Source organism: Vigna unguiculata, chromosome 2, assembly GCF_037176805.1.
Source record: "Vigna unguiculata cultivar grain cowpea cultivar isolate G323 ecotype 2 chromosome 2, ASM3717680v1, whole genome shotgun sequence".
NCBI classification, from domain to species: Eukaryota; Viridiplantae; Streptophyta; class Magnoliopsida; order Fabales; family Fabaceae; genus Vigna; species Vigna unguiculata.
The window spans coordinates 31,296,301-31,307,461 of record NC_140793.1 but is presented as its reverse complement, the minus strand read 5'-3'; the positions used below and the strand labels follow the sequence as shown (position 1 = coordinate 31,307,461).

The following is an 11,161-nucleotide window of genomic DNA, read 5'->3' as shown; positions in this document are numbered from 1 at the left end:
CAAAACCCATGAAATCTCCCACCCTAAAACGTGATATTAGATTTGATCAATAGTTCATATTATTTAAAATTATCTTAAATGTGTTTAACATTGTCTTGTCAATAGTATATTTATAATTAATCCATTTCCTCTTAATTATTTCTCTCCAAATTAAACTACATTTAAAAATAGAATAATGGTTATATAATTTGTAATTACTCATATTCTCTTATATTAATAAAAAAGAGAAAGATGTTTTCTGCTTCAATCTTTATATTGTTACTTCTCTGGTTTCACATGCAAATTTAGATTTTTAAAAAGTTCTGATTTACTAATCATGTCATTTTTCCATGAAGAATTAACTTTTGATTTCTTATTTGTCTCTAAATTAATTGTTATCTGTTTCTCTCCCGAATAATTTATGCCATTTCAAAATGCAAGTAATGAAATTACGGAGGATGAAAGTATTTTAGTGAAATTATTTAAAAATAATAACATATTTAGTGTTATTACACGTCTGAAAAAACTTTATGCTTGAATCTTACTGAAAAGTGTAAATTAATTATGGTCAGTTTAGGGAGAAAATAATTAATGTACTGGTTAATTAGAAAATGATGGCTTAAATACTTTTTTTGTCCTCATTTTCGTAGTGTTTGTTGCGGATGATTCTCATTTTGACATAATGCTTTAAATGGTCCTCATTTACCTAATGTTTAAAATGGTCCTCATCTTCACGATTCGTGTTTTATTTGGTCCTTTATTGTAACGCCGTTTAAATCATTAACGGAACATTATTGGGGTGTGTTATGTGTACTGTACATATGGCTAATTAACGTTAATTTTTTAATTTAGTGAAAATTTTGCAATTAGGGAAATTTCTTCATCTTCGTTTTTCTTGAGCTCGGATTTGCAGGAGAAGCAGCTAATACTTGCCATCATTGGATTGCAGAGGTATAGTAATAAGGTATCTGGTATCTATAAGCATGAATATTTAACTCTTTAATTGTTAACATCACCCTTTTCCAAACTGCTGGGTGTGTGCACCTAGCAGCCTTCCACATGAGTATTTTTAATTTTTTGGCAGAGAATCTTTTTCTAAAATTTGCATACAGATGCCTCATGCAAAATTTAGTTGCAACTGCAATCCAATGATGAAATGGCAAGTATTAGCTGTTTCCTCTGCAAATTCGAGCTCAAGAAAGACGAAGATGAAGAAATTTCCCTAAATTGAAAAATTAACGTTAATTAGCCATATGTACATTACAATACACATAACACACCCCAATACAAATCGTGTCACTTGTACAATGTTTCGTTAATGAAACGGCGTTCCAGAAAATGACCAAATAAAACATGAATTGCGAAAATGAGCACCATTTTAAACATTCTGTAAAATTGAGGACCATTTTAAACCTTGTGTCAAAATGATAACCATCCGCAACAAACACATCGAAATTGAAGACAAAAATAAGAACAAAGTCATTTTCCTTACGGAACACGAAGAAAATATAAAGTGAAATATAATATATTTATATTTGTTAATTGGATTGAATCGGATTTGGATCCATCTATCAATCTAGTATGATTCAAATATATTCATATAGGAGTTGTTTGGATAGTGAATTAATTTGGATTAAGAGTTTATATTAAGTCAATTTTCTTAAAAGGTATTTTTGTTTTAAATAAAATAAATAAATATAATGATTTTTTAGAAAAAAAAATGATATGCGTAATTTTAATAGTGAATGTTTAATAGATTCGGATTTTATATTTATTACTAAATTTCAACAAAAAGATATCATACCAATAATGAAATTTAAAATATAACTATAAATTTATAAATATTAAAAATAATGTTTGAATTGGGTTAAATATATAGAAAATTTTAATCCGTTATCTGTCCGAGCGAAATTATTTATTTCATTACACTTTATTTATCCAAAATTATTTGTTCATACGATGAAATCTAAATGTGTATTCAAAAATTTATTTCTTTCGAATTTCCTCTTATCTAGTTAGATGATTTTTTTTTATCGTGCCTATTGTTAATAATGAAAAATGTGTGCGTTCAGACAAATAGAGAGCTGATATCATCACATTTGAAAACATTTGAAAAAATTTGAAAATGTGGTGGTATAATGTTGTGTTTAATTGGGGTGTGTCGTTTGAAGAGTGGATTTGTGTTGATTTGAGTTAATTTATAGATAAATATAAAATTATTTGAACTAAGAAAAAAATTATATAATTTGAGTGAACATGAGTAAAAAGTTGAAGAAAGCATGTGTATGATGTAATTCATAAAATTTAATACATTATAATTTTTAATTGAATAAATTGTATTATGATATTATAATAAGATTAAAAATGTTACTTAAAATTAGAAAAATATAATTTATTGATATTATTATTAATAACTTAAAATAATTTATTATTATTTTGAATGATGACTTGATATCTATAACAATATATAAAGAGATATCCTCTTTTCTATCCACATTTTGTTATTTCAGTTTTATTCTCAATTATTATTTTAAAAATTATTTATTTTATAAATAGCTTATATTTAACTGTTATTTTAAAAATCAATTTTGTCTTTAATAATTATTTAATTTTTTTATATACATATTTATTTTTTTTAATTTTATATTTAACAAATATTTTAAAAATCAATTACATATTTCTAATAATTTACAATATAGACTATTTAATTTATATCTCCATATTTATTTAAATTTATTTTATTTTATATATTAATTTATTTACAAAAAATATTTATTTGAGTAATAATAATAATAATATTATTATTACATATACTAATCATTTTAATAATAATAATAATAATTATTTTAAAATTAGTAAATAAATATATACGTATAATTATAATATATAATATATATATATATATATATTATAGTATAGAGTGTTATCATAATATACATATAATTATTATATATATTCTATTACATAGTAATTATTATAATAATTATAATTATTATATATATAAAGAAAGTAATAAATATAAGTAAATTAAATTGTTAAACACACGAAGTAAACTGTATTTCTTTGTATTTCTTTTATTTTAATGAATACTAAAATTTACAATTTATGTACAAATTTATCTTCTTAGTAAATTAGTAAAATCAAATTATACAAATTCAAACACAACATAAAAGATATTTTAATAAGAAATTTATTTCAAATAAGAAAAATTTACTTAAATCTATTATTACTTAAATGTCATTTATTTTAATCTTAGGAAACTTAAAAGCGAATAAAAGAAAAAAACATTTCTGGTGTATAAAAAATGAGAATGATAGTTTAATGATTTTTTTTAACAAACTTTAACAAAACAAATTACTAATTTAAGTGAAAAAATATTATTTTATTACTTTCTTTTAATGAAAAAATAAAAATAATTTATTTTAATTCTATTTATAAAAACTTTTTCAACTTTTTCAACAAAATTTTTGTCAACACATAATTTTCCATAAAAAAAATACAGTATAACGCTTCTATTTGTTAAAAAAGACATTGTAATTTACCCTTTATCTACTTAAAAGTCATACATAATATTTTATTAGTTTTACTTATGTCAGAAAACTTTTTCACTATATTTTTATCTAATAGTATAAGATTTTCGTTTTTTTTATCATATAAATTAAATATTGTTTTATGAAAAACTTTAAAAAGGTCCATATCTAATTAAATACATTTTAAAAAGTATATTTGAAGTTTCAATATTTATTTAATACTCTACATTTATTTAACATTATCACAACCTTCACTTCCCATAATCATCATCATCATCACGTGTAGGTGTCATCTTTTTCACTCCAGTTTAGTAGCGAAACGTAACCAACTTGGTTTTGTCCCTTCCAAGTGCAGTTGTTCATCGCAAGCCACCAAACCCCAAACCCCAAACAATGGCTAAGCGCAATAGCAGAGCCACACTTCAGTTCCTCTTACGCTCCTTCCCTCACTGCTCAAACAACCCACCTCTTCTCCCTTCTGCAAGGTTGTCTTCTCATTTTCCTTCGGGTTTTGATGAAAAACGCAGGTTTTCACAGCGCAATATCGTTCACGGGGATCGGCGATTTTTGTCGCTTTTCAACCTTGTAAGAAATTTTGTTGAAACCAAACAATGGGGTGTTGGAATTCAGCGCAAATGCTATGGTTCATCGGCGGGGTTGGTTCAAAGGAACCCCAGATTCTCAAAGTTTAACGATGATGACGTTAGATACTTCGAGGGTATATTGGGTAGTAAAAATGTTATTCAGGATGAGGACAAGCTTGCCACTTCAAACACTGATTGGATGCATAAATACAAAGGCTCCAGTAAGCTCCTCCTACAGCCTAGGACCACTGACGAGGTTCTTTTATTTATTTATTTATTTTGTCTCTATTGAATAGAATGAACAATTACCCTTTAGAAACTTGGTCCAGTAGCATTTGGAGTTTGGTTTGTTTACTTCTTTTTTTCGAGTGTTTCGTTTTGCAGGTTGCTCAGATTCTTAAATATTGTAATTCCAGATGCTTGGCTGTTGTTCCCCAAGGTGGAAACACTGGTCTTGTAGGAGGAAGTGTGCCCGTCTTTGATGAAGTATACTCTTTGATTCATTCTCTTGCTTTACAAGGGTTCAACCTTGAATGTACTATTAAACGAACTCGTTATTATGTGATTATTGACAGATTTCTTATAATCTGATTTTGCAGGTCATTATCAGTCTTAGTTCTATGAATAAGATCATATCTTTCGACAAGGTAGACCATCTACTGCTTGAACGGCATATTTGTTATGACTTATGAACTACCTCTTTCTTCTGTGTGTATATCTTCTTGCGTTACTTGTTTTCAGAGCTTATTATAATTTTTGTTGAGCATTGTACAGCATATGCATCATTTAAAAACTAGAATCCATCTATTTTAAATCATATCAACAGTTCAGTGCCTCTCCCTTTACTACAACAGTCTTTTGTTTTGTAAAAAATATAAATGTGAGTCATCATTAACAATGCCCATATCCAGCACATTTCAATGCATCAGTTTCTCCTCTAAAGGGGAAACAAAATATTAGTGTGCTAGTTACCTTGTACACCCATTTGTATCAGAATTTAATTTAATTTTATTAATTATCTCACTATAATTAAAGTCAATGTCAAACATTAAAAAGACAGGTTTGTATACTTAATTCTGAAGTTTCTGCCATTGTCTTCTTTAGGTTAGTGGAATATTGGTATGTGAAGCCGGGTGCATATTGGAAAATATAATCTCATTCCTGGACAATGAAGGGTAATCCTTTTAATTTTATAAAGTTATTGTAATTTGGATCAATTTCATCTAACCTCAATATAAGACTTTTTACTTAAATTTGGGTAATCTTATATACTTGCTATTTCTAGAAGAAAATTAACAATGGTACTTCTTTTCTTCCATATTTTGTATGAGTAATTCTGAAACAGAGCTGTTTGGGTTTTGCACTTAACAAAATTATATTGATGTTAGAAAAAGATTTGTTTTTTTTCTTGAAGTTCTATGTAGTGCAAGTGCGGTGTTATGACTAATGTCTTGAACATTTTATTTACCAGTTGCCCTTTCCATACGCATATAAGTTTTAAAACCATAATTTTAATGTAGGCTCTCTGTATTTAAATTTTCTGCACTTTTCATTCAGATTTATTATGCCACTAGACTTAGGTGCAAAAGGGAGTTGCCAGATAGGTGGAAATGTTTCAACTAATGCTGGTGGTTTGCGTCTTGTTCGTTATGGATCCCTTCATGGCAATGTACTTGGTAAGAAAATAACTAACGTGTTGGCTTTTCTATATCATCTGAATACTTCTAAAGTTAGTGTAGGAATGCTAGATTTTGTATTGATTTAGTCATTTGGAATGGAATACAGTTGAAAGGTGGAACAGTTTTCATGTTGAGGTATCAAAGCACCAGAGTTTCTCAATATATTGTTAAGTTAGGGGCATGTCAATCCATTTTTTCTTTCGCTAGTACTCTATTCATTCTGAAGTGAGCTTTTGATTGCCCTACAGGTGTTGAAGCTGTTCTAGCAAATGGTACTGTACTTGACATGCTTAAGACATTGCGCAAAGATAATACTGGCTATGATTTGAAACATCTATTTATAGGTATGCGGTGAACAACACGTCGAATCTCGAAACAAGTAAAATATCTGATTGTAAATTAAATTACGGATGATGTAGGAAGTGAAGGTTCCTTGGGAATTGTTACTAAAGTTTCAATACTTACCCCACCGAAGTTATCTTCAGTAAATGTGGCTTTTCTTGCTTGCAAAGATTATAACAGCTGCCAGGCATGATCAATACTCCTATTCTTAAATAGGTTTAGTTTCATTGTAGCTGCATTAATTGCTTTTCTGACTTCTGTGGATTACCTTAATTGATTGCCATTGATATTTATTTGGACAATACTGTATTGACTGATTGGGAAGAATTATATGTTTTCTTTTTCTTCTCCTTTTTCATTGATGAAGGGTCCTTAGTGCCTTTTTTGTTTGAGGAAATGTTTTCATTTTTTTCACAAATAATTGTGAAAAAGCCTTTTTTCTATTTTTTGTTTTTTTGTTTTCTAGGATTTGTGTGGGCAACGGTGAAAATAACTTCTTTTTTGTTTCAAAAGCATGAAATAGAAATAAAAAACCTTTTATTAGACTAAACACGCCTTGTCTTTTAAATTAATTTTAATTTTATTACCACAAACACTTCTTTCTAAGCATGTTTAAACTAGATCTTTAATGACAGGTGATAAATTATATAGGAACCTTCTGTTACCAATTGGGTGAAATTCTTTTATAAGCATATGTATCATACTCTTCGTGTATAAGCTTTTGTATTGCACCAATGTTTTTTTCCCTTTTGTTTTCAGAATGAAACATGCATCCATCTTATCAGATTGCTTTTGTTTCTATGCTTCAGAAATTGCTACAGGAAGCAAAAAGGAAACTTGGGGAGATTTTATCTGCATTTGAATTTCTGGATAGCCAGTCTATGAATTTGGTAATATCATGTGATACCCTAATGAAATTAATCTGTGTGATGGTTGCTAGTTATAAATGCCTTAAAGTTGTTCTGATGCATGCTCATATGATAAAACTTGATAAACTTTATGTTTAGTGTTAACTTTGTGCTTGATATTACCAGCTACCCATGTACAAGAGTGCAAATGATACTTTAGTAATCCTGTGTCTTAGAAATTGTTGAGGCTACAGTGCATAAGGATGTAGTTGTGTCTTTTTGTGTATTCTGAATTTGTGCGATACCCAAAAAAAGAGTCGCAATGATGGTGAGGTGACAATGAGATGTTTGGTACAGGAGTAAAAAACAGAACAATAACTATCACATAATGTACACAATTTACAAAATTCAAAGTTGCATGTCTTGTAGTGATTTTAATACTTTGTAGGTAGACATGGAAGATAGAGACTAAAGAAAAAACTGGTAGTGGGTCTTGTTGATGAAATTGCATTTGATTGGAGTTTTAGTTTTTCCTGCTATTTTGATTGGCTTTAACATCTCAACTAGTTATAGTCCCCATACTCATTATGTAGGAAGTCATGCATGTGTTTCCCTTTTGCCACTAGCATGATGTGACATACATGCAAAATATTTGTAGTCAACAGAAGGTAGACGTAAAAGAGACTTCATAAACCAGACTTCGATAAACACACAATGAAAAAACATATTAGGAAGTTCTGGCCAATACTATGATATAGGCATAAAATGCTTTGGAACTTGAGCCTTGACTTTGATCTATGGTTTCAAAAAATGGCCTCTAAATATGTCTGTGTTGTCATGGAATTCATCATGAATGTTACATGAACTTCTTTGTAGTATCTGATCATTGTAATATTTACAATTTTCTCCAGTCATAACAACTCTAGTAGTTTAGATTTATTTATTCGTTTTAGATCTAGACAAATTACTGCTATAAAATCCCAAGTCTTACAACTGAGAAAATAATCAGATCTTTGTGACTTTATTTTCTTTTCCCCTTGATTGGTTCATAGTCATCCTGATTTGATTGGTTTTCTGACAGGTTTTGAATCACCTGGAAGGTGCACGAAATCCGATACCTACGTCATTGCATAACTTTTATGTTCTGATTGAGACAACAGGCAGTGATGAATCTTCTGACAAGTAAAAAGTCTATGCATTTTTTTTTTTTGTGCGCGTGAATATAAATCTCGCATTTTAACATGAGGCAATTAGTCATTTAGAAGAGTAAATTACATTAATTTCTGCTGTTCTGACTTTTGATTAATCATGTACTTCCATTTAAATTGTAGTTTATCAATTTTCAACAAAGATTAGTGTAATTTGTTAAATTATTGGATTTGTTTAATTCTAGATTTTGTTCCTTCTCTTCTCCGGCTTCTACTTTCATTAAAAACTACTTCTACTTTTTTAGGAGGTTGTGTGGAAGAATGAGTTGCAGAGTCTAATCATTAAGTGATTAGAGGACAGTTATTATAAATGTTTTATCTTCCATAATTTCACTTGCAGCATCCTGAATCCAAATTAAATTTTCTATGCTATGAAGTATGAACTTTATAATTTGCCTGAAAACGTTCCTTAACTTATTTTCTAGTTATTTTTTTGTTTAAGTTATCAGTATGAGCATGCAATTAAATGCCTTGACATATGATGTGACTTTATTTTGACACCTCTAGACAAAAGCTTGAAGCATTTCTGCTCGGCTCCATGGAGAATGAATTGATATCTGATGGTGTTCTTGCACAAGACATAAATCAAGCATCATCATTCTGGCTTCTACGTGAGGTTGACATTTTTCACTGCATTATTATTTTTTATTTTTTTTAAATATGCTTTATCTCTTTTCAAAATTAAGCACATATCCCTGCCATGTTCTGCTTTTCAGTTTTCTTGACTGGTTTTCTAATTTTTGCTGTCAGTATTTTTTACCTTTCTTGAATTCACACTTCATTTTTGAAAATGAAAAAGCCTGACCAAGTTAGGTCAGCAGCTATACACATCGCATTTGGAGTCTTTATACCAATGCCATATGAGACTGTCTACTCGCTTTTACTATCCACTTGTTTGGCTATTAATGCTCTACAGACGGTTTCATTTTAGAGAAAGTTTCATTTCACTACAAATTTTCTATATCATTTATTACTTTTACTATTGGAATGAATTTCCTGCTAGATTGAGCGTGCTAATATTCTTATTTTTCATTCTATGGGCCAAGTTTACCATATTTGTTCTGATTTCAGCTGTTTTCAGTTGACACTTGTGAGTGCTTTTTAAGTGTATACTCTAGATGAGATTTACAAAATACCTAAATGTTTGAACATATTGAGCGGAGGAAACATAACTGCCACTCTGTAGTTACTAGATTCATTTTCTTATTTTTGTAAAGAATTTGAAGAGGATGTCCCTCAACCCCCAAAAGTGTTATCCTTCTATTTATTTTCAGCGATAATTTGTCATAAGTAATTTTAAATTTTAATTTTATATGAATTTTTAATCGTTTTATGAAAAACACTATTGCTGAGTTTGGTTGCATTACTTTTATCTACTGATTTCAGGGTATACCAGAGGCTTTGATGAGAGCAGGAGCTGTTTACAAGTACGATTTATCAATACCTCTTGAACACATGTACAATCTTGTTGAAGAAATGCGGTCTAGACTAGGTAAGGAACAGACTAACGTTGCCATGTAGTTATATTTTTGTTTTCTAAGTATATGCTTGGTTCCTTTAGTTGTGTCAGAGAAAAAAGTCTGGCTTTTATGGAAGATGAGTTATCTCTTCCATCACAATCGTGCATGCAGGTATGATATTATATTTTATTTTCAAATTGTAGGTAACACAGCTAATGTAATTGGATATGGCCACCTTGGAGATAGTAATTTGCATTTGAACGTTTCTACTCCTCATTATGATGATAAGGTAGCTCTAGAATAGCACAAAACTGTTTGCTTATGAAAATTTTCTTTCCATGACATTATCAGTGATAAAATTTGCAGATTCTGTCACAAATTGAACCTTTTGTATATGAGTGGACATCTAAGCACCGAGGGAGTATTAGTGCTGAGCATGGTATAGGACTAATGAAAGCCAACAAGATTTACTACAGCAAGTCTCGTGAAACTGTATGTACATTATGTTATCAATTTATTATTGACTCAAGTTGCAGTTTTCTATTTGATAATGTAAAGTTGTGAAATGAATGAATGTCTGAAGTAGCATGAAATTGGACAGGTTCAACTAATGGCTTCGATCAAGAATTTGATGGACCCCAATCACATACTCAACCCATATAAAGTTCTTCCTTACTCTCTCACTTCATGAGCTCATGTGCAAGACTTGATGTTTTTGCACACTTCCTAAAAGTGGGAGAGTATTAAAAGTGTTCTTTTACATTGTCATAATAACCAATTGTGTTGTGCAGTGAATTCGTAACACTTGTAATTTACCCTTTTCCCTACTATTTATTACATTGATTATCTTTTGTGAGATCCTTTACTTTGTTAAACCTATCTTTAAAGTTTCTACTAGTTCTACTTTCAACGAGTTGCAGTTTTTGACCCAAAGTTTTTGCTAAAGCACAAACTGTGATGTAAGTTTTCCACTAATCACGCGTGGAATATGCTTATCTTCAAACCAGAATTTGCCATGAGAATAAGCATATTTTGGAGGCTGAAATTGCCAGTGCTTAACTTGGGAAAGTCAATGCAAGGCGTCAACTGGGGGAAAACAATCATAAAAAGATTCCCCAACCGCTCAATTTAACTAAGATTAAATTCGCTCCACAAATTTATTTTATTTTTTATTTTGAACAAGAGAATAACTTTTATATAATCAATAATATCTAAGAAGAGAACAAAATAAAAGAGGGATATATTAGATCATAATATGTAAACACTAGTATTGATATTTTAAAAGGTTTTTGTTACAAAAATCCACGAAGATATCATACATATGATGGACTATCAAATAGGTCTAATTTCAACACTTCCATAATAAATTAAGAATTCAACATTATTTTCTATGAAGAATGATAAATTACATAATTGCTATGAATTAAATTATATTTCTTTTCAAGCAATCATGCAATTTATTCTTCTAAATGTATTCTCTATTAAGAGTGTATACCTGTTAGAGATTACAATGTTGCAATGGATGCTCATC

At 29.4% G+C, this 11,161-nt stretch overlaps 1 protein-coding gene across 3 annotated transcripts; it reads left to right on the top strand.

Moving 5' to 3' along the window:
• The first annotated feature begins 3,769 nt into the window (after window positions 1-3,769).
• On the top strand, window positions 3,770-10,486 carry D2HGDH (FAD-linked oxidases family protein). 3 transcript variants are annotated; one of them, XM_028051017.2, is made up of 14 exons: window positions 3,772-4,349; window positions 4,478-4,579; window positions 4,693-4,740; window positions 5,198-5,268; window positions 5,651-5,769; window positions 6,021-6,116; window positions 6,192-6,301; window positions 6,924-7,004; window positions 8,044-8,144; window positions 8,678-8,786; window positions 9,557-9,662; window positions 9,834-9,919; window positions 9,997-10,122; window positions 10,232-10,486. In XM_028051017.2, exons 1-14 carry the CDS (start codon window positions 3,903-3,905, stop codon window positions 10,319-10,321), a joined length of 1,692 nt encoding a protein of 563 aa, XP_027906818.1. In that variant the 5' UTR covers window positions 3,772-3,902; the 3' UTR covers window positions 10,322-10,486. The 3 variants fall into 3 exon arrangements, 2 of the variants coding, with proteins under 2 accessions (XP_027906818.1, XP_085526284.1); XM_085670158.1 differs by having other exon boundaries at window positions 4,101-4,314; XR_014993089.1 differs by lacking the exon at window positions 9,834-9,919 and having other exon boundaries at window positions 3,770-4,349.
• Window positions 10,487-11,161: the final 675 nt, after the last annotated feature.

What these genes read in the sequence shown, in the direction of transcription:
- D2HGDH (XM_028051017.2), top strand. Translation starts at nt 3,903, where the DNA reads ATGGCTAAGCGCAATAGCAGAGCCACACTTCAGTTCCTCTTACGCTCC. An exon ending in AGATCATATCTTTCGACAAG is followed by an intron (nt 4,741 to 5,197) that starts GTAGACCATCTA and finishes TGTCTTCTTTAG; the next exon opens with GTTAGTGGAATATTGGTATG. An exon ending in TTTGAAACATCTATTTATAG is followed by an intron (nt 6,117 to 6,191) that starts GTATGCGGTGAA and finishes CGGATGATGTAG; the next exon opens with GAAGTGAAGGTTCCTTGGGA.